General features: G+C 40.5%; 1 protein-coding gene across 16 annotated transcripts in view; it reads right to left on the reverse strand.

Moving 5' to 3' along the window:
• The window catches only part of CHD2 (chromodomain helicase DNA binding protein 2), a 97,115-nt gene that overhangs the window by 52,069 nt on the left and 21,657 nt on the right, over positions 1 to 23,389 (reverse strand). For 9 of the 16 annotated variants that reach the window (XM_083849864.1, XM_083849865.1, XM_083849854.1 and 6 more), the window contains 5 exons: positions 16,360 to 16,431; positions 15,543 to 15,632; positions 11,495 to 11,547; positions 2,756 to 5,925; positions 2,287 to 2,420 (listed from right to left, as the gene is read on the reverse strand). In XM_083849864.1, coding sequence (XP_083705990.1) covers positions 2,287 to 2,348 — 62 coding nt within the window. In that variant the 5' untranslated portion in view covers positions 2,349 to 2,420; positions 2,756 to 5,925; positions 11,495 to 11,547; positions 15,543 to 15,632; positions 16,360 to 16,431. The other 7 variants (XM_083849858.1, XM_083849862.1, XM_083849856.1 and 4 more) reach the window with 7 other exon arrangements.

Below are 23,389 nucleotides of genomic sequence, written 5' to 3' on the forward strand. Positions count from 1 at the left end.
ATCCTTTCACTTTCTTAGGACTGGCAACGCAGGAGTCAATTTCAAACACACTCCCCAGGCAGTGTACTAAGGTAGAGTACAGGTATTATGTTTTCTTCTCCCTGAACGCCTTCTCCTAGTCCTGTATTTTGGCATCTCCAGCTCAGGTAAGTGGCACACCGGTCATATCTACCTTTTCCACCCACTGCCACCACTCAGGCCTCCAACCAAGGATTATGTAACAAGACTTCACAAATTTACGTGCGTTCTGAGCTAGTCTCACAACTGAGGAGAAAACTGGCTAGCAGCATGTGAAGTGCAGACATCAATGCATTTCAGGGCTACAGTAAAGCAAACTGGTGGCTTTACTTCCTAGAAATCATTTCCCCTGCAACTTAAAAGTCAACCTCAGGAAGTAAAGCACATTTTACGACATTCAGCTGACTCACAGCTCAGAAGAAAGCTCGACAGGGCTCACTCACAAATATCCTGTGTTCAATTGTTCCCACACTTCAGGTGAGTGGATGTTACCCACAGCAAGTTTATTTTGAGGAAAAAAACTGTAAGGGGGAGGGCAACCTCACACAACAGGTGTTACACATAAATCAATCGAGATAAACAACCTTTCAAAGAAAACAGCAAAATCACACATGTGAGACTATGCAAATATAATAACCCTAAGGACAAAAAAACACAAAGGTCTTTTTTGCTGTGGAGCTACTGCTGGATGTCTCCGATTTCATCTCATACTCAGCATACTTCTAACACCAATAAACTACCTTAATTCAGATTTCCTGCACAATTTACATCTATTATTACTTTGCTAATAATCCACATTTTAAAAGATGCATAAAGACTTAAAGAAGGTGAATACCATTGAACTTTTTTAAATTGACTTTTTAAGCAATATTTGAAGTTCTTCTAATAATAAGGATAGCAAGGTTTGAAAATCTGATGTGTTCTTAAACTGCGTTGTAAAAGCACTGTATAGGTGCTACATGCAATGCTTCAACAGTCCCTGAGGCTAATTTGATTAATACTCATTTAAAATTAAACAAACTTACCTACATCCATTTTAGGATTTAAAAATCTGACTGCAGAGTTAATACATCCAAAATACCATAAAAATTTACGTTAGGTTACAGTAATTCAATAATATATTCGCACCGTATTTCAAGTTTGTGTTTGAGGAAGGTTAAATATTGGATATCAAAAATACTATTCAAACACCTGCAAACATCACACAGAGCACATGTGATACAACAAACAGTTCAGAATTTTTTTTATTAATGTTACTTAAAAATTACTTAACACCAGAGGGAAAAAAATAAACAGGCCACAAGTCAATCAAAATTAACAAAATGCAAAACTCAAGTGTATTTACAAACTAGAGAACAAAAATGCATATAGTTTAATTTCCAATATTCGAAAAAGCCGACTCATTAAATACAAAATGAGAAATCCACTAATTGTACTTCAGCATTCCTAGCAAAGAAACATTTTCAATATTTCATACTTCTCCCACATCAAGGTTAAATATATGAAAATCCGTGAAGAATCTCATTACTTGACAAAAGTAAATAAAAACACCGAGCAAAAATACCTTAAACAAACAGGCAAAGCATTTGCACAGCCTCTTGTTAACAGTCCCGGTTTATAATTTATAATACAAAATGCTATGACCAGCAGGGGAAAGTCTGGTTTAAATTGTATCAAAATATTCAAAAATATCGAAACAATATCAAAGTTCTACAAGCTCAAATAAAATTTGAAGTAAGAGGTATCGGACAGAAAGGCACTTTCCAGTTTTTATTTTAAAATGAGCTTTTTTTCATTCATGTAACTTTTTCTTGTGCCTATTTACTATAATTTACTACTACACCAGGCTTCTGTATGGCCCTCAGTTAAAGTTTAGACTTCTGAGATTCTTCAAAGAAAAATTTGCCTTGTATGTAAAATGGTGCAATGCAGCAATGGCTAAACCGACAAGGTCATTTTTCACAGCACAAAAAACCTAAAAACTGAAATTCAAAAGGTGGAAAAACATAATACAGAGAAAAGGGCTCCCCTGAATAAAGGTACAGTACCTTTTGACTATGACATGGGCCCTTAAGTCACAACACAACTTTCAGAAATTGCTACCAAAAAAATTAGGGTGTGGCACGCTAACAATCTCAAGGTCATTCCTTAAAAAGGAAACAAAATCAGTAAAATGTTTTGTATTAAGCACTGACAGTAACCTAAGGCTGTCAAAGTAAACAGGGTATTCACAGGTTTAACAAAAAAAAGAAAGTTGATAGATCATACCTCGATGCATTGCTGTGGACTGAACCCTCCTCTCCTTGGCTTTTGTCCTTATTTCTCATCATCTTTTTATTCTTAAATACTAAGAGGGGGCCAGGGGTGTCTGTTTGCTTTGAAGTCCTGTGCCCAGGTATTTACTGTCAAAAGTTGAAAGAAAGGTAAGGTCCCAGTTTGTTTCACTGGCTTTCATTATCAGGAACAAAGTCCTGACGCTGCAATGATATTGTTATAACAATACACAACACTGATCAACACGGCAAAACGGAGATTTAAAACAAATAATCGTTTTTAGAAGAAAAATCTGAGAATAAACACAGTAGAGGAGCATCCTGCAAACTTTCCCAAAGTAACACTGGATGCAAATAATCTCTGAATCTTATTGCGTCATCCCAATACAGCTCAAATCGGTCGAAAATCAAAGTACTCAAAACGGCAGAAATCTAAAAATTATTATTATTAATTGCTCACCTACCTGATCCATGCACCGCCGCCAGGACCAAGTCGATATTAGTTTCGGGTCGTGGAAAAACATTAGATCCAAAATATTTAGAGTTCAAATGATAAAATACGAATTTCAAAGAATGAAAAAAAATATATATTCTAATTCCAAAAATATGCTGCCGATAAAGCAAAAGAAGCGATAATTAGTACAAAAATGTCCGGGGGAAAAAGCTCATTAGGAGAGCGCACAAAAATGGAGGTACGCCATGGCTTCTAAGCTGGAAAAACAACGACCTGGGCTCTCTCCACGGCTTCTTCTTTCCAGCAAGGCACGAAAAGGGAGCCCTCAAAAGCTGCTTTTCTGCCCGAAAAAGGTCCACTCGGCCCCCAATTAGTGCCTAGGAGAGGCAAGGGGCTGTGGGGGCCCCCTGAGGCTGCCCGAAAGTTAGGGAAAGTTGCGTAAAGTGTTGGGGAAGGCACGGAGCTGAGCGCGCTCTCTCTAAGGCACAGCCGCCATCTAGAGCTCCTTCCCAGCTCTGAGCTCTGCCTTTGATTGACACTCTCTACATTTACCCCACAACTCAGGTGATGTACCATAGACCCACCCCTTCATTTCTACCAAAAAAAGAGAGAGCCTCCACCTAAAGGGTGCCTGCTACCCCCCACAGCCCTGGCTTCTTCCAACTACCCCAGCTGAAGGGGCACCTTAACCCCATGTGGCTCAGGCACCCTTTTGAAACCAGAAAGGAATGTAATTTGTGCCTTTTGTTTTAAAGATTTGCTAAATATTTCACTGCTTGGGCTAAAATTACTTCCTCCCTGGACAGGAAGTGGTGCTGTTACAAGCCATTTTGAAAGAATGGAAGTGGAGCTCACAGCCATGCAGCCAGCAACAGCCCACCTTGGGGGTCACCCCACCCAAGGGGCAGCTTTTTTTAAATTAAGTAATAGTATCCCCTGATAATAGCTCTTCCTTTTGTCACCCAATACTTGCATGCAGAGCTTGGGACAGGAGCCTCACATGCTCCTAAGAAAGCCCCACAGCACTAACAACCCCTTCCAGCTCGACAGCGCCTCCCTAGTGGTTCTGCCCAACAACAAAAATCCAACAGCTACGCAATTTTCATCAGATATGCGAAGGCACTGCTGTAAAATAAGTCTGGCACCATTAAAAGGTTGATTTCCAATTTCCATTCTTAACCCATTAATGTTCATTGAGAGATTTTTAACAAGACAAATGATTTTTAAAACCACGAAATAGCCAAGATGGAGACGTAGAAATCCAAGCCATATCCCATGTTCATCATCCCAGTACTGCGAGGAGCTATCACGGAGGAAGTCCAAGCATCCCCTGACCTCCTGCGTTCTGACCACCATTTGTGTTCCCTCAAGCAACCAACTACCTAAAGCACGAGGACATCCTGTGTACTCGTAGGCATCACACCAAGACAATGGGATCAGCCACTGGGGGTCTGCTGGGGGAAGAGGGTCATGGGCTAGCTCAGACTCCTATGAGGTCCATCCACCGCACAGCATCCCCACAGCTTGGAACCATTGGCTTCTACCAGCTGAACCAAGATCCTTTCAACTCCTCTACATGCTTGCCATCCACGTCTCCCAACAACCTATCACGTCTCCATTCCAAGAGGTTCGAGAAGGCACGCTCCGTCACCACAGTCCATTTTACACAATTTCAGTTTAGCAATTATTTACAGAAAGACCCCTAGACCTAAACTGCAAGAACTAAAAAATACAACATGAAATTCCAAGCAAATTTTGGCTAACACTAAAGAAATCCGTTCCTCTGAACATGGCTCCCCTTAGGTTGGTCCCAATATCCAACACCACCAAAGAACACATGGCAAAGAAACTTCAGCAGGCAATCATCAAAATAGCTGGATTAAACAAGTACGAACAATTCATTATGGTTAAAGTCGGTTATTTACAAAGACAACTGAGGAAACCAAAGGGCTAAACACACAACATTTGGGGATTTTTTTGCCTTTTTTAAAAAACAGAAACAACCTTGCCTAGGTTCTCAGCACCAGCTTTGTCTTTTGCTAGAAAACCAAAATGACAAAGACAACCATAAATTTCAGGTAAAATGTACTTAGAAAGGTGGCTATGGTTCAACTATTTCATCCACAAGAAAGTTAAAAATATCTATTTTTAAACATAACCATTTTAAAATTCATTTGTAAAGGTGACCATTATCTGTAGCAATAAGAAAATTAACTCAATTTTTCTCATCGAATACATGCTATGGTACCAGGAAGTTAAGTCTACATTAAATAGCAGTGAAGGAGATTAGACACTTGTACAGAACAAATTTAAGACAGAACAGACTGCTTAGGAAGTATGTTGCCCAGGAAATCTGGTGAAAGTTTGTACATACACGACTGAATCAGCATACCTAAAAAACTTCCACAAAATATTTAAGTACTCCTTTATTATATCATATTTGCTACGCCTTCAAATAATATTGATTCCACCTTAAAATAACTTCAGACAGTTTAGCAGAAGTACCCTGACAACACACCAAGTACTGAAAAACGCCTAACATTAAGCACCTGAATGAACAAACCAGAGAATAAAAATTCATTAGAAGTCACGGCAAAGTGAAGATAATTTGTAAATGAAAACCACATTTTTAAAAAATCAAGAATATAAAAAGAAAATTACCTTGCCTTTAGTGCTTGGCAGCTAAAGTACTTCTCACTTTCATACCAACCAAAAATGTAAGACACTTAAATATCAACACAATAAAAAAATATTCAGCCAGAAAGGACAAACACGAAGCATGGAAGAAACCAAAGCCTTTTATTAAATCACTTTTTAAAAAAATACATTTTCTCCAAATAGGTAGCAGCACATCTCTTACCAAATTCATTTCCCTCTTATGCATACATAACCTGGGAATAAATTTTTGCCACCCGATCCTCAAACAGATCCACCACTGGATTGTCACTGATACAGTCCCCTGCTTAATTCAAGTGCAAAGTCCATTTTGATCGGATGATCACAACCCAGATCTTCTCTGGTTTAATAACACGGGAGTCCATGTTTTAACGTCCTTTTCTTGGACAGATATATCACAGCACTCATGCATTAGTCCATTTCCTCAACCTCTCAATCAACAGTGGAAATGCCATCTTGGTCTCATTCGCAGACTCCTTTTGACACTCTTCATCTGACTGGATTCTTTATGGAAAATTAAAAGAAAAATGCTGTTGGAATACAGATCATCTTATCTTTAAACTAGAGACATTCAACTACTGTACCTTAAAATAATTTAAGCATAAATGATGCTGCTTTCATTCCGTATTATGCATCCGAGAACATCTACTTTTATCATGAACTAACAAGGTCAATTCAGCAGTTCAAGAGTCAAAAATACATACTGTAACCCACACTATAAAGAAGCACGGGACAATTGATTAGGAGCTCAAGAGCCCTTTCAGGCTCCATAAACTACATTTAATTTGTTTTCCCCACACCAAAGAAATCACCAGGGGGAAAATACGAGATTTGCTTTGGCAGCCATCTTTATTGGACTGACCCATTGACTAAGGCTTACACTGCTGAGTGGAAAACAAAATTTATTATAATTGAGCCAAAGCTTTTAACTGCTGTCCGTTCTCCTTTCTTCAAACACAGATATCCATCAAAACCAATGCAAAGACATGAAAACTGGTTTCTTGTATAAAGATGGTGACTGGAGACAAGACATTCCTAAAATTCCACCATCTTAACCCGGTTTTCCAGCTTGTGGAAGACATACAAGGCAACAAAAAACAGATGCGTATGAACAAGCAGAATGGCTGATCTAGTTACTGGTGGGAAAGGACACGTCAGAAGGCAGATGAAAATGGTCACAAGCTACACTAGTTGCTTCAGTAAGGCCACCATACTACTACTCCTGATCCATATTCCAACTTTACTCTTCGTGTAACAACAATCAACCCCACAGGTGAGCGACAGAAACCAAACTGATCAAATGACTTCCACATGGATGAAAACAAACCACATATTCCCATCTTTATATTTTCTTTCAAGAAAAATAAGCTGATGTACTTCAAGAAAACTACTCATCCTCCTAACATGCAAAAATCAAGTACAGGAAATTCCGAAATGGTAAGAACATTATTTTAAAACAAACGATGCCCGTAGGAGATGAGAGTGATATACAAGAAAGGTTTTAAAATGTCTTCATGATTTTTGAGTATCTGCACTCTAACATTACTTTCTTCTTTTGACCATGTACATCTTTAACCTCATTTTTAGTCTGAAAGCCAACTCCACCATTATGTTGTTCCCATGATAATTCCGGGCATATTCTCAGAAGTGACACAGAAATTACCCAGAGTACAGCAAAAAACAGCGGAGCCATCTAGTGGTCTCTCCACCATTCAAGTCTCTCCATTCTCATCTCAAAATAACCAGTAACAGCAAGGCAAACAGCAATGGAACCAGTGCAACAAGCCTTCCTTCATCTGACTTTGACATCTGCCCATGTGTCTTACATTTAATATTCCTCCATATGCAGCTTTCTTCCTTGCTTTAAGCACAGTGGAAGAGCAGCACAACACACAGAAGAGAATGCAAGATCTTGCAGTTCACTTTGCTTTACACTGTGCAACATGTATAGCACTAACTTTATCCAGCCCATGGAACCTACATTTTCAAAAGCAAAAAATCAAACATTTCTGTTTGCTGTATTTCTGTTTCTAGCATTCAACTCATCCTCAGTTAAGGCATAAATATTTGGAAGAGTTTCTTTTCCATGCTAAACTAAAGAAACAGCTTGGGATTTTGGCTGGTTGTTTTTGTTTGTATGTTTGTTTTTGCATTCTTACTGGTGTACTACCTTAATTTCAAACTCGGACGTTTAAAGATAATATTTTGCATATTTTTTACACTGGTGTTTTGACTAAAGTACCAAAACATGAAAATTATACCACCATGAAGTTGTCCATTGTTACAATCAAATATTCAGAGGTACTAACAGGAGTGCAGTGCAAACCCTATAACATATTTAAAATAATTCAGCTATTTTAAGAAGTAAGTAAATTTAATTACTGATATGAGCTTTCCCTGCCTCTCAAAAATGTGATTCAGTTACACATTACTCAACCTTGAAAGGCCCTTTGCAGTTGGGTTAGCCTTCTGACTTAGACACTAATGAGACCTGCCAAAAGCAATTTAAGGGCAAGTTTCTCTACTAGGTTCACCTACATTTGGTTGTAGCAAAAACTTTGTGAGTAACCCTGTCACATTCACTTTAAACTCTTCTTTTGACCTTGTAAAATAATTAGCAGTAAACAGAACTGGTAATATAATTAAGAATGTGCTACAACAGCCCTTGGTCTAGAAGTTGTTCATATATTGAAGACACCACAATAATGACCAAGTTTCTTCATGTGAAATCTACACTTGCATTAAAAGATTTCACAGGACTTGTTTACTCACATTGTCTTTAAGGAACATTTTGCTAAAAAATTCAGTGATGTTGCTAAAACATACTCCTCCACTAAGACATATGCAGTGATCCTACATTTAACGTAAACCATTGAATAGCCTTTTTTTCCCCAAATGACATTGAATACTTCATTCCTTCCCTAGCATCGGTTGGGCAACATTCAATTTTTCAAACTTCTATTATTTACTGTTTACTGTATTTGTTTCCAAACACAGCATTTTGGCCGTGATAAACAGCGAGCCTTGGTAGTCTGTGCAATAGTGCCAGTTTCCTTCAGATCCCTGGTAACAATTTGACAAGTCTGTAATAACAGACAGAAACCATTCACTGCCACTCCTAAAGGTGTATGGCAACAGCTTTTGAAACATCTAAGATAAAAAGCTTTTGCTTCCAGTTTCTGTAATTACTTCTGTGTAGAGCTCTACCTAGGAAGAGCTCACAGCAATACAAGACATTTCTCATGGCCTAAGCCAGGGCCTCAATCCTTTTGTGTCTGTTCAAACTCTGTATTTCTGAAGTACAATATTGAAGGCCAATAACAAAACAATCATGTGTCAATGCAAGTGCGTAAGACACCCGCACAGTTACTAAATGTTCAGATTGAAGTCTCTCATGCTGGAAGGTTTATACAACAAAATGACAAATTGCTAGTAAAGGGAATTCACTCCAACAGAGGGAGCTGAATGGACAAAATGAGGTTCCGACAAAGAAAACCTCAAGTTCTACACTCCAAAGTTCATTAAAGATTTTGCTCCTGAAGGCACCTCTCTGGTAACTTTCATACTAGAGGGAAAGGCAGATACGCCCTTTATTGACGTCTAGAGCCTATAACGAGTAAGTAACTAAGTACGTACTCTGGGCAGTCCTAAGTCCTCTTCTATATTATTACGTGTGCAGTAAGCACAGCAGTGAAAGCACACCTCCTCGTGTAGGATCAGGTGTTTTTAGTTGAAAAAGGTTGTTTTCCAGTTTTCTCAGATTTAGAGATTAATCTCCAGGAAGATGTGACCAAGGACTTGATGCAGAGGTGCACTCTTTGGATGTATTATTTTTAAAACCGACCAAAATTTTTTTTTAAAAGAGCAAGTATCCTGAAGATTTGGGCCTAAATTAAGATAAACCATGTAAATGTTATTGTACTAAGCAAAGTGTGCCAATTTCAATAAAGCTCCTGGTGTCTTCAAGTATTTTCCCCCTTCTAATTCAAATAAAAATGTATTTAAAAATTAGTGTTTCAACTAAGCACGATTATGTTGGCAAACAGAGAAGGGAATACTAGGCTCTCTCAAGATCCATACATTTCTATGTTCTTTTACAAATGCACTTTGAAGCAACCCATTCTGAGGACAACTATTTCTCTAGTTCAGTTTCACATTCATCCCCTCCTCTAGGTAAAGACTGCAAAACAGACAAAGATGGAATAATTACTCAGTGTGTAACTTTGAAGCCAAATTCCTACACGAGACACCAAACCTGACACAGCCTATTTACAATTCAATGAGAGAAAACAAAAATGCACACAGAAAGATGCAGGAAACAGAGATAAGGATTTAATATTGAGGTGGATCATCATAATGACTCACATGTTTAAAGATTATAGCAGATGACCTGGGAAGAAAGCAACAGGGGACAGCACAGCAAGAGTTTCAAGGAATAGTTGGAAGGAGCAACATTTACTTGTAACATAGTAAGAAACAAGCCTTTATACATGTATCTGCACTGTGAGAAATAGCTTAAAATTTTGTAAAAAGCAACATAATAAAATTCACAGAACAGTAGAAGAGACTAAGCAAAGATCACCAAAACAGGCACACACAATAGGAACTGAATTCCTCAAGGTTCATCTGTTTCCATTGTTTTGCTTCAGGATTGAAAATTCCGTGCTAAATTGGTTCAAAATGAAGCGTAACAAAAAGCAGCACAAGGCCACAATAACATGTTCACCAGTGGTATCCCCACACACTCTTTTTTCCTTCAGAAGAGCTCTACATTAGTCTTCACATCATGTGAGTAGATGAGAAGAAAGCAAGGGACTTCGGAGTACAAGCAGGGAGTGGCTGCTCTTCTAGCACCTAAGGCAGCATAGATGGCAGCTTGTACCAGTTAAGAATGGTTGCTGGAGGTCTCTGCTAACATACGTAACCATTGGACAGTTAAAAATTACCAGCTATCATCTATCCACTGAAATGGGAGTATTTGCATCTTGGAACATTTTTTTTCAAGCCATCTGTAGTCTAAGGAAGGCATTACTGAATCAGGTACCCTTTCAAAGGGAAAGAGCTGTCTCCAAGAAACTGTCTCTTTCAAAGAAACATTCTGAAGCACAGTTCTAGAGGAATACAGAGCCTCCCACTAAGAAGTCACTTTGTGTACACAAAATCCAATGGATGCCCTAATTAAAAATGTAGAATCAAGGAGTGTGAATTTTAAGCAGAGGGGACAACAAAAGGACTTGAGCATTTCCAGAGACAACTCCCAAGAGAGTCACGGAACTTGCTAGAGACAGCAAAAGGTCATGAAGACCGAATTTCTTTTAGTAAAGGGAACTGGAGGCAGACCTACCCCCATACTCATCCTGTACAGAACTGAATGAGTTTTTCTACTCAAGCCTGTCAGTTCTGCATTTGACTATATGGGGAATGATTCTTAAGTGAAATGTATCAGCTGGCAGTTTAATATAGCCAACTGTATCAACATTACATATGGTTTTCTCTGCAAAGCTGAAACACTGACAAACAGAAAGAGAACAATCATAGAAGAAGAAATATACATGGAGACAATTACTATCTGTTCAAAGACCCTCACTTGATGGTGACTACCATAAAAGTACAACATGAGGTGTTTAAGGCAAATTAATCCTATGATACCTTCCCCACCATTTGTTGCCTCCACTTTAAGGCGTGTAGTATTTCTCTATGGTGACAGACATCGGCATATCAAACCCTTCTGAACAAGCATATCTATGATTTAAGAGTTCTCCAAGAAACATGGAGTTAACTTCGAAGCCGAAGGCCAAAGTACCACAATTATGTATGAAAGCTCTTCTCCAGCAAGACAGGTTGAGAGTGCCACCCAAGCATAGCTTTCATTCCTGAGCAGCCCAGCAAGAATGCTGCTGTGCCCTTCTCAGCGAGCCTTCCAGAACACACACACAAGCACGCTTTAAGGAACTTCAGGATGTATTCATCCAAAAATTTCAGCAAGTTAAACATTATGGCCATGTGTGGTTTTTTGCCTTTTTTAGTTGTTATTAAAGCTAAAAAGTAAATGTTATTAGGAATAACAACTTACCAGTGCTTCAACCAAGAGCTGTTATTTTGCTTACAGCAAATTCCTCAACACATCTGTAGGGAAAACAATATGTTAAACGCTAAAATTTAACACAAAAAAATCTAGAAAACCTGAACACTAGCCTAAGTCTATTACAAAAGTCCTATCCCTCAATGAAAACATTCCCAGCAGACCACAGTATGCGGTATAAGAGACATTTTTATCAAAAATTTGAACACAAGGTATAACTAGACAACCTGCTATCAGATAACTTCTACAATCCCCCCTCCCCCCCCCAAAAAAAATCAGACCTAAACCTGCATACAAATCGCCTGTAAAGAAAAAAAGACATACAAAGCAGAAGTATGCTGAAACTGATCTGACCTCCACAGAAAAATAATTAGAATACTCATTTCGCTACGAGGCAGTATCAGTTAGGTATGGTAGAATTGTTTAACCCACTGACGCGGAATAAGTTATCTGATCTATATCCTATAAAGTTATTATGTTCAAGTCCCAAATTTGAAAATTCCACTTGGAAAATGCTTACTGGCAATCCACATCAAACATCTAATCTATATCACCTTACAGAGAGGTAACAGGATTAAAATAAAACCTGAAACCTAAGCAACTCACCAAACCCCCCTTTTTTGACTGTGAATTTCGTTTGTATTAAGTAACCCACTACCATAAGCTATACAAGTTATTCTCCTCCTAACATGGAAAAACAAACTGCTTCTCTTGTGATCTCAATCTACTTAGCACATAGCCTCCAATAATGTAAAAAATAACCTATTTGGTGATATCATACTGTGCTTCATTTTCTACAATGTTCTAAACTTCCATCTTCCAACTGATGTCTACTCAGATGTGTAGGAAGAAACAGACAGATCAACAGAACGAATTTATGTGTTGATAATAATTTACTTGAAAGAATTAATACAGAAAAAGATCCCTTCAAGGAAGGGAAAACAAAAATCCAGAGTCCTGAACTGTCACTAACATGCAGGATATCAAAATGAGTATGAAATTTGCATGTTTAAAACGTGCATTTAAAATGTGATCCAACTGCAGTTAACAAATGGAAGCACGAAGCTGAGGTACTTGTAAAATGGTGGATGAGCACTTCGTAGAACAAACGCAACATGGTTGCTGGACTCTGATCATCCAAACGGCATCTATCAGTCATTTACTCAGAGCACATTTACAAAGCTTAAGACATGAACTAGGTAAAGAGGCTTACTTGCGCCCTTTAAGCCTCCTTTTCCCCTGTATCAAATGCTTCACTCAATAAAACACTTAGAAGATGATTTCATATATAAAGAGAAGGTAAAGCTGACAGTTGAAAGATCTTCAACTTATAGCTCTCAGTCACTTCTAATAATTTATAGCACAGCCAAAGAGAAATCGTCCACATTTAAGTTAGTTTATATTTTCTTTAAATCTAGCATTAGCATGCAGTTATAGTAATTCCTCAGGAACTGTATGAAGCATACAGAATCTGGCTTTGTATCAGCACAGAGGAACTGCTTCCTCTACTAGAACAGTAAAGTTCAGTCTTAAGCAGAGAGCATTCTTCTCAGCTCAGAAAAATTTTGGAAAACTAATTTAGCATTTTTCAGAGTGGCATCACTAACAACTATCAGAACTTCTCTACTTTAAAGTGAGTATTTGAACAAAGCATTGAGTTTTATAAATCAGCACCAAGATATACATAAATGCATATAAATGAGTGATCATTTTTCCACCATTTTCAAGTATACCTTTGCAATCTGAGTTTTGAAATCTTAATTCCCCAAACACATTCACTCCCAAACTATAAAATGCACGACAAAAGCTCAACGCTTATGCCAAGGACAAACTAGAGAGCTATTAAACTTAAGCTTCAGCTGAAAAAAATATTTTTTTCTAACATCTGTATTTTCTATTTAGCACTTTTTTATAAACGTCAAATCGAAATCTTTTAAACAGACCAGTCACATAATTGCTGTAGTTTCTGCATCATTAAAAAAGCTATCCCAGTTTTAAAAATAAACATGGACTTTTTAGGTAGTTCTACAGTTGTCTTATATTTATTTCTGAATTACAGAAGAGATGCCATAGGTACAGCACAGCCTACTCCACAGAAAACACGCCTTGCATCACAGGTCCATTCCCCAAGAGAGCAGCACTACTAGCTCTATGAATCAGGCAAGCACATCTCCTTTTCGTAGCAGGAGGTGAGGCCAGCTGATCTAGAGCTATTGACTTGGCATCAGTTTCTTTCTTGGGATAAATTAAGTAGTTTTGTAAGGAAGATGCAACACACCACCATACCAATGACTTTCCACGTAAGCTGTCAGTCCTATAAATGTTATGCCTCATTAATATGCTGTAGAGTGGTCATGAACTTAAACCTTTCCTTGAATCCCCAGTAACATACATCTAGCCTACTGAAGCCTATCTACCTAAAGAGCAAGCTGCCACTTACTAGATGAGAACATGTTGTTCATACAAGAGAAGGCTCCAAAGACCTCACAAAAGCAGCAACAGATATTTAAAACTGTTTGTATTATAGTATCTATTCAGCACGAACAGCACCATGATGATATAGGAAATACATAAGACAACTAAGATCGAAGTGTTCCATTTCATATACATTATAAAATGCACAGGTCACTCAAGATGACTCAACTCACGGACACTGCTCCTTTTTTTCTTTTTTTTAAGAGCAAGTCAGTTAAAAGTGATAACTTCAGAAGTTTAAGAATATAACATTAGGAATACAAATCTTGAGTTTGATGAGTTTGTTGACAAGACCCATTATTACGGTGAGGGTTTGAGCATATGCTTTTATCTGAATCACAGTCCAGTCTTGGCTTTATTGTAATGGACTGTGTAACGTGTCTGGCAATTCTGACCCTCTAAATTAAAGAGCCACCTAGGATTCCAAGTATGTTCTGCTGGTCCTCTCGAGGTGTCAGATCATTTCTAGCCAGACTTCTGTTCACGAACTTCTCGTCAGACAGTTACACAATGAAGGTCCAGGAGGTACCTAATGACCTTGTTTGTTTCTTACTAGCTATTTTGTGTCTACTACTGTATGTCTAATATATACAAACAATTCATTTTTATCTTGCATATTAGCAGTAACTCACTGCACATAAAAGTTTATTAAAATGCTATCAGACAGTTTTAAAATGCTTAATCAAAATTGGTATACAACTCCTCTTATACGAGCAGGCTGAAGCCTTCGTCCAAGTCAAAGAGAATAGCTGCACTCAAGTAGAAGTTCATAGGATCAGTATTCGTAAGTTATCATGATAAATTGTGTATTTTTAAAAAGCAAATTATCAGAAGTGTTTTTGAGAATTCTGATACGTCTCCACGAAGATGCCTTAAGCTTTGAGGTCCTGAATTTACACAGAAGTACATTAGCATGGTAAGCTGTGAAAAGGAACCAGTTAAGACAGACAAACAAGATTCCCAACTCCTAATTACACAGTGGTGAGAGCATGGCCCAAGTATAACATGTTACTCTGTCACTGAATGTAGAACCCTGAAGTAAGGGTAAAGTTAAAAAAAAAAACACATTAGAAAGCTGACTGATTTCTACTGCAGTAAGGACAGACTTTTTAATTCAGACAGTGTGGGTTTAGGCTTTTGAGAGTAAATTTAAGTTGAAAAGAATTTCTAAGTTTATTGTATAAAAAATCAAAAGTTAAAGCTAGCAAACGTTAGTTGCAAACAAATCAATACCTTGAACTTAAGTAATCAAACTCGAGAAATAAACTGGATGTCATTAGTAGCAGTTGCAACCTTCACAAGTAAAGCTTTATTCTACAATGTGTTATGGTCATTTCAGAATCTTAAAAAAAGGTCTTATGGCTGACCATAAAAATCTTAGGAAACGTTTTAAGAGACGTTAACGCTACATTGCTTAGTACACAGTGCACTTGAAAACTGTTGTTAAGACTTGAAAGGAAATTCAACGTGGTCTTAGCTAAAGCATTTAACGTGTATTTTGCTTACCAAAATTTACTTCTAGAATTTAAAAAACAAAAACAAAAAACAACGCAGTGTAACATACCTGGTGTGCACAGTACTGAATTTTGATCAAGGTCTTTTACTTGACCAGCCATCTGAATCTTTGGAAGTAACAAAAATATCCAGTACTACCCTTTAAAGAAAAACGCAACAAAACAAACAGGTTTGTCTGAAAACAAAGATACGTACAGATTTTACCTACAGTTCTAATGTTCTTAACCAATGCAAACTTTTTGAAAATACAGAACGTGTCTTTCAATTGATAAAAATTGTACCTAGAGTACTACAAGGTAATACACTATCTTTATTTGCTAAGGGTTAACATTCATGTCTCCAAATAGGAGAAAGAGGCCTCAAAATATTCTTCTGCACAAATACCTGAAGTCTAGAGTTATTTGGCATATACAGATTTTACAATATGCCCAAGCATTAATGCTACGAACTCATTAATTACAAAAAACACGCATTTTTTTGAAGTTGAATGCATGTTTCCACGGGTGAAAAAGGGCAAATGAACATTTGGGTTCATATGAACATATTGTCATTTCCCACCAAATACAACGCATATGTGTGTGTATATGTATATACACATGATCTCCTTTTTAAAAAAGCCTTAGAAAAGCTAAAAACAATACAGAAGCAACATATACATCATTAATTTTTTTTATTTTTATTTTTAGTAAATCTAAAAAGCCTTCTTTCTACACTTACGGTAGAAGTCCAGGTAATTTATAAAATGTACTCTTTCCAATTTAAAAATAAGATTTTTTCCCTCCCATCCGCACATTAGTGAAAAAGCAAAACCCAAGATAAAAAAATAAGTAAATGAACATACAAACAGAAGTTGTAGCCACTCTTACCTAAGAAAATAAGGTACGAACGATTCTTCTGGAAGCCACTCAGGAACTAAGATATTGTTCATGGAATTCTACCTAAGAGAAAACAGAAAGTATGCAAATTTTCAGCATTTTGTTTCATAAAAGGAGAACAAGTAAGATGCTTGAAATATATTGATGTTTATATAATTAAGTTAGAAAAAAAACTTACGATAGCAGTAACTGTATCTTTAGAACTCAACTCTAAAAATAAAAGTACGGGTGGCTGTACATACTTGGCTAAGAAAAACATTGGAGATGAAGAGTGACTGACATACAACATGCATGATCTGTGTTTTTGCATGAATAGCTCTCATCTGCTCTCCTGTCTCCCATCACTTTGGGTACACGATTAAATACCTAGCCAATTTAATTTTTCCTTAGAAGTAATTTATTGCACAATGCCTCTCAGTCCCTCTACTTCTTTCACATTAAAGTCTCAAGAAGTAGACTATGCAAAATTAAATGAAATTATTTTGCTATTGCTGAAGGTTTTAAAATGGCTTCTGTCATTAGCTTCTGTGAATTTTAAGTCACAAGTGACTTGATCTCCCCAAATAAGGTATCTTTTATTGCCCTTTCAAATAGTATAAAACCTTCAGGTCCTTTGACCTTTAATGAGATCCCAAGCTATGCTCTTTAAGACAAGGAACACCGTATTTGAATTACCTTTAGTCAACTTCTCTCGCTTTTGTGAAAAGGCTTAACCTTCAATTTTGCAGCGGTTATATTTACCACCATTACTTCATACTCGAGAGTAAGTTCAAAAATCATTCTGTTAATATGCAGGTAATTTTAATACTACGTCAATGTTACAGGATAAAATATCTAAATTAAAACTCCAGCACCCTATATATATAAAAATGCAGAATCACTAAATATATGAAAAATTATAACAAATTCTTTCCAAAGACAACTGCCATATTGATTTCAGTAGCTAAAAAACAACTCAAAACTACCTCAAAAAAGTCCCCCAATATATTGAAAAATAAAAAATAAAAATACAGAAGACCCCCACCTAAAGCTAGAACTTTCTTTTCAGCAAAGTGTGCATGTCAGAACCTGTTCTACACTACAGAACTGTTGCTGAGGTTATAAAACCACTATAATCCGAATCTAAAATAAAGATACCAAACACTTTTCATAAAGGTGATAGAACTCCAATGGCTGCTCAAACTTCTATTTCCACCTCAAAAAAAGAGAACTTAATTGTTCAAGTGATGGATTCGTATTTTCAGTGAAGAACCGAAAATGTAGATTTACCTCAAACCGCAGCATTTAAAACCTGCATGGAGTTTTATAACCTTGTACAACTATACAAGAAATAAATCCTTTAAATACAGCTATACACAATCACCAATTAAAATTGAAGTTCCCTATTTAATCTTTACCTCTGGCTTTACTGGAGCGACTTTCTATACATTTGGAATTACAATTTTGCCCCTAAATAGGTAATTGTTGAATGCGAGCCAATGCAAAACAAAACATTCCATTTAAACTCGCATTTTTAGAAAGTCTCGCAATAGGTGTTGTACAACTTCTAAATTATTAACCGCCTAAACAACGATAAAAATGCTATATAAACAGAAACGACTGCAAGATGTCTGAAAAAAGCATAAACTGAATACTAAGAACAAAACTGTCACCCAATAAACGCTTTTTAAAAGCTTTCACTGTCACAGACAAACCCCTATCGTGTAATTCATATTTAACCAACTACCTTTGCTTCTCCTGCTATAGTCTAAATCACAACTGTAGTATTTTGCCAACTTTAAACTGTAGACTTGGCATGACTTTTGTTTTTTTTCTTATACTTCTAAGTTTTTGCATTGCCACTTTAACTGCGAAATTATATTGGATTCAATTCTTAAGAGTTTTCTTTAAAGTTTAGCACCTGAACTACTGTTTTTCAAGTGAAGTAAATTTCTATCTATTGTTTCAGTAAGTAATAAGCTGTCTCATCCGCAGCCTCTTTTTTTTCTTACTGGCTTGTAAGGAGTTAAAAGCCAACACCCCACAAAAAAAAAAACACCAAGTTTTATTTTTAAGAGAAAAGGACATGGCGTCTTTGTTCCTACAAACTCCGCCGACAGAGCCCGCTTCGTGCAGCACCGGGCACCGAGCGCTCTTTAAAGACCTACGGGGCTAAACATTTCCCCGGTGATGCAGTCCAGCCCTCGGCCCCCCCACCCCCCTCGCCGCTGCTGCATTGGAGTTGGAAGGTGCTGTGCAGCTGCCCCCGAGGGGCTCAGGTCCGCAGCCCCCTCTGCCCGTGTGCCCGTCCCCGTCCCCTCGGGGTGCAGCCCGCAGCCGCCCCCATCCCCTCGCCGCACCGGGCTGCGCGGAGCCCCTCGGTGCTACACGGGGGGGGGGGGGGGGGGGGGGGGCGGCTCGGGGAGCGCCCTGCGGAGCGGGAGCCCCTCGGCGGCAGCGGGGAGGTCTCGGAGCGGGGCTCCCCTCACGGCACCCCCAACCCCGACCCCCTCCAAAGCCCCTCAGGGGGGTGGCGGAGCCGAACGAGGGACCCCAGGGAGCGGCGGCGGCGGCGGCGTCCCCCTCCCCCCGCGGGCTCCAAGGACATTTTGTTTTTCCTCTCAAGGACAAAGGACAATGAGGAGCGAGGGGCCCCGCGCACTTACCGGCTCCGCGCAGCCCGCTGCCTGCCAACGGGGGCCCGGGGCGCCGCTGCCCTCCTCGCCCTGCCCGCGGCGGGGCCCCGGCTCGGCGCCCGCCCGCTCGGCCGCTCGGGGCGAGGCGCGGGCAGAGCGAGGCGGCCCCGCCGCCATGGCGCTCCGCTGCGAGGCAGCCCGCTGCCCGCCCGCCCGCGCTCCGTCTCCCCTCCAGCCCCGCAGCGCCGGGCCCGGAGCGAGCCCCGGAGAGCGGCGGCGGAGGCCGGCGGCCGGCCCGGGCGGCTCGGAGCGGCGGGGGGGAAGCGGCCGGGAGCCGGGCGGCGGCGGCGGCTGCTCCCCCGGCCATCTTGTGCCGTGTGTGCGAGCGGCTCTCGCCCGTCTCCTCTCAGCGCCTCGCTCCCCTCCCCCCGCACAACATGGCGGCCCGCTCGCTACTCACTGCGGCGAGGAAGGGGCGGGACCGGGCCCCTGCCCCCTACCCGCGCCGCGCGGCGGCTCCCCCCTCCGCTCGCGCCCCCCCTCCTTCACGCCCCGCCCTCGGCTGCGCGCGCGCCGCTCCCCGCTCCCCATTGGCCGCGCCGCGCCCTCCCCGCCAGGCCCGAGGGCGCGCAGCGCTCCCATTGGCCGCGCCGCGCCCTCCTCAGGCCTCCCCCTCCCCGCACACACACAGCCCGGGGCCCCCCTCGCGCGCGCGGTGGCCGCCGCCTGCCATTGGCCGTCCGCACTGCCTCTCAGCGGCCGCCGACGAATCCGAGCGAGCCGTGAGCGGCGCAGGCCGCTCCCCATTGGCTCCCGCCCGCCTCCCCGCTCCCGCCCAGGCCGCCCCTCAGGGGGCGGCGGGAGCTGGCTCCGAGCTGGCTCCGAGCGCCCGCCCCGGGCCCCACCTGGCCGGGGCATCCCCAGCCCCGCCCCGCGCCCGCCGGGGCTCCGCGAACCCCGCTCCGAGACCGGGCCCGGCCTCAGCGGCCCGGTCCTGTCACAGTCCCGCCGCCGTCCCTCACAAAGCCCCCTCTGTTCTCTCTCAGCCCTGACAGGGCGTTATACGTCTTATATACACATATATATACGTGTTATATACATGTATACACATATATATACATGTTATATACATATATACACAAATATATGTACATATATACACAAATACATGTACATATATACACTATATTAAATATATGACGCGACATATATACACACGACATGACACACACACCAGGCGCTGGCCAGGCCCAGCGCCATCACCTGCCTGCCGCCAGCCACCACCTCGTCAGCACCTCCGCCAAACGCCTCAGACACCAGACACAACACGGTTATCGCGCTTTTTTTAGCCAACGCCATAGAAACTGGCTCCGATGCCAACCTCGCCAGGACACGCGCTCCTATTTTGACTACTGCCATGGAAACCAGATAGCTGCACGATGGGGGCATTCCCCGTGTTCTGGGCTAGTGACAGATGCCCATCCACAGTGGCTCTGTGAGGATGTTCCTCTGCAAGAGGCACACCCAGCTAACATGACTGGATGACATAATTAGTATTTACATGCTTCAGCAGTCACTTTGAGTGATAAGCATGCATTTCTCCTCTCATTTGCACAGCTTACTCCATTAAAAGCAGAGAGGACGATGGCCCATTCTTCCTTTTTTATCTAATAATGTGGGTTGGTACAGCAGCAATTCAATCAACAGTCTTTAAAAAGATTGGGAGAAGTCTCAGGAGCTAGTCTGGGCACTTGAAATCGTGCAACTGGACTTCAGCAGCAATCTCCTGAACCAGGGTCCTGGAAAAGCCAGAAGTATCTGGTCAGCTGGAAAGAATCATTTAGTAATGTTCCTGAGGATAAATGACTTTGAGCTGGGACGTATTTCTCCACAAAATAGAGAAAAGCAGACCTCTCAGTGTAGGATAGCTGGGGACACATTATACGGTAGGAATGCACAAAGCTGCTGGCTTACAGACAGTGGTGATACAGCGGTGGCAGTCTTCAAGAAGTGATGTTGGTGGCCTGCACAGTGATACGGGTACCACAGTCTGGGAGCCTCCAGCCAAGGAGGTAATGGTGGGGCAAACCAGCAGATATGCCTCTCACTGGAAGAGAGCAAAAGGCCTTTTACATTTTTTCCACAACAACAAGAACTGAAGTTCTGGTCTGTGGAGAATACTAAGCGCAGGGAGCCTGTTCTGCAACTTCATCTCTATTCAGACTCTTGCAAACTAAAAGCTAATCCTCTTGCTCTCAGTGGAACTACCCATGTGTAACTGTATGCAAAGGTGTTGGCACACACAAAACACAGGTGCTGCCTGTGCTCCTTAGAAAAATGCTAACAATGAAGAGAGGGGAAGGGCAACCAAGATGAGGCTAGATAAAAGTAGGGCACAGCAAAAGCACTGCTACTTATGCAGGCATTTTCACCCAACGTTGAAGGTATGACTTCACAGCAAAGATAAAGACTTGAAGTTCAATGCACTACTCTCAGTCTTGCTGTTGCTTCTTCCCCAGAATACATTTCTAGAAAAACATAAAGTTTGATCACTTGCGATAGGCACATGAAAGTATAAAAGAGATCAAACACTCAAGACATAATTGCGCTTTGTAAGAATAGCGTGGTTCTAGCCAGAATAGTTTAAGGTTATAACTGAACAAGACCTAACCTGTAGGCTCAAACCCTTACCTGATCTTCTCTAACACCACCAGACTAATAGATCATTCCTATTTATACTTTGTGTACCTTTCCCGATAGAAATGTTTTTTAAGTGACTTACTGCATTGCTATTACATATAACAAAAAAATTACTGGAAGTCTAATATCCTAATGAAACATAGTCCATCCTGCTCTTTTGCTTCCTGGCCACCAAGGCCTAAGTTTCAAAAGAGCTTTCAAAAGAGCTATCCATCACCTCTTCTATTTCTTGGCTTCAAGTGAGTTACATGTACGTGAATGTGAGTATGGCCACTCTCACCAGTCACAACACTCATCGGACAAATTTGCCATTCACACACCAGTGAGAGTCTATCTGTTTGCGTTCTTTTTTTCCTAATGAAATAGGAGAGTGCTAGTCTCCTTTTTCACACTTTTATCTCCCACGGTCAGCTATGTATAAACACCGAATTCTTGCTCCTACGGCCTTTGTGGTTACACCATTTTTTTCCCTCCAAATCCAGAATTTCTGTGCAAATGCAATTTCCTCCATACAGAGTATTCTTTCTGTTTTAAACAACGCTTTCTTTTTCTTCTTGCTTTGTGTATCATTAAACCTAAATACTTCAGTCATGTTTTATGAACCACTTGTCAGATAATGAGACAACTTAATGTTTCCATTACTAATTCGGGAAATGTTCTCTGAGACTGCATCGGGACTGCTAGAATTCCCAATATAGGCACACAACTTCACTTTCTAGTACCCACCCAAATTGTTTTCTTCTACAACCTTTCTTCCTCCTCCCCAGCTTCCACGAGGACTGTTATTATCCCTTTGGGACAATATGCAAATACACACTGTAATTTCTCAGGGCAGTGTCCCTGCCTGCTCCAACATGCCCTCTGAAACAGAGGATACCAAGAGGTCGGTGAGAAAGCTGGTTCTTTAAGATATATTACGTGTTCTTCGGAGCCACAAACATAATGGAAAGTCCAGAGATTTGACAGCAATATTCATCTAAAAGATTAAGCGTTGTATCTGCCTTTTGAAGTGGAGAACAGGAGTCTGAACAAGATTGGGAGATGCGCCGTTTCACAAAACTTTCCTTCAACTAAAATTAACATTTTCCAGGAGAAATCAGTAACAATTTTCTAGGCCCCAAACCAAACAGAATAGTTTGGATTATTTTAACAGAGAATATGCGAACAGGATAACAAATGTCCTTTGAATACAGCAAGATATTTTGTGGTAGGCATTTCAATTCTTCCAGGCAGGGCGTTCACAGAAATTGTTGCTTTGTCCCAAATTAAGTCTATTGCTACGTATTATTTTTGTATTTTTGTACGTAACATGAAATATGTACTACAGCAAACAAATAATCTGCTTTTTTTCCTTCTGTTTCCTTCCTCAATAATTCACTACTAAAATCACAGTAATTGTCCAGACAGATACAAATTACCCTCTATCACACTTCTGAAAACCTGTGATTTCGGAGCAGCGTGCACAAAGAGGCTGTGCAACTATAGCTATGCCCCTGCTGCTTTCTTTTGTGGACTTTCCATAGCGGCTAATATTGATTTGACTAAACTTTGACACAGAGTGATGTCAACAGACAGAAATGTAAATAAAGACAAAGTTCTTCCAGGCATGGAACCAACGTCTCCATGTGACTGTAAAGATTATTATGTTATATTGATCCTAGCTAAAGATTTTTGCTACTGTCACAAGGCAATCAGTAACAACAGCA

This window comes from Anser anser, assembly GCF_964211835.1.
Source record: "Anser anser genome assembly, chromosome: 10".
Classification (NCBI taxonomy): domain Eukaryota; kingdom Metazoa; phylum Chordata; class Aves; order Anseriformes; family Anatidae; genus Anser; species Anser anser.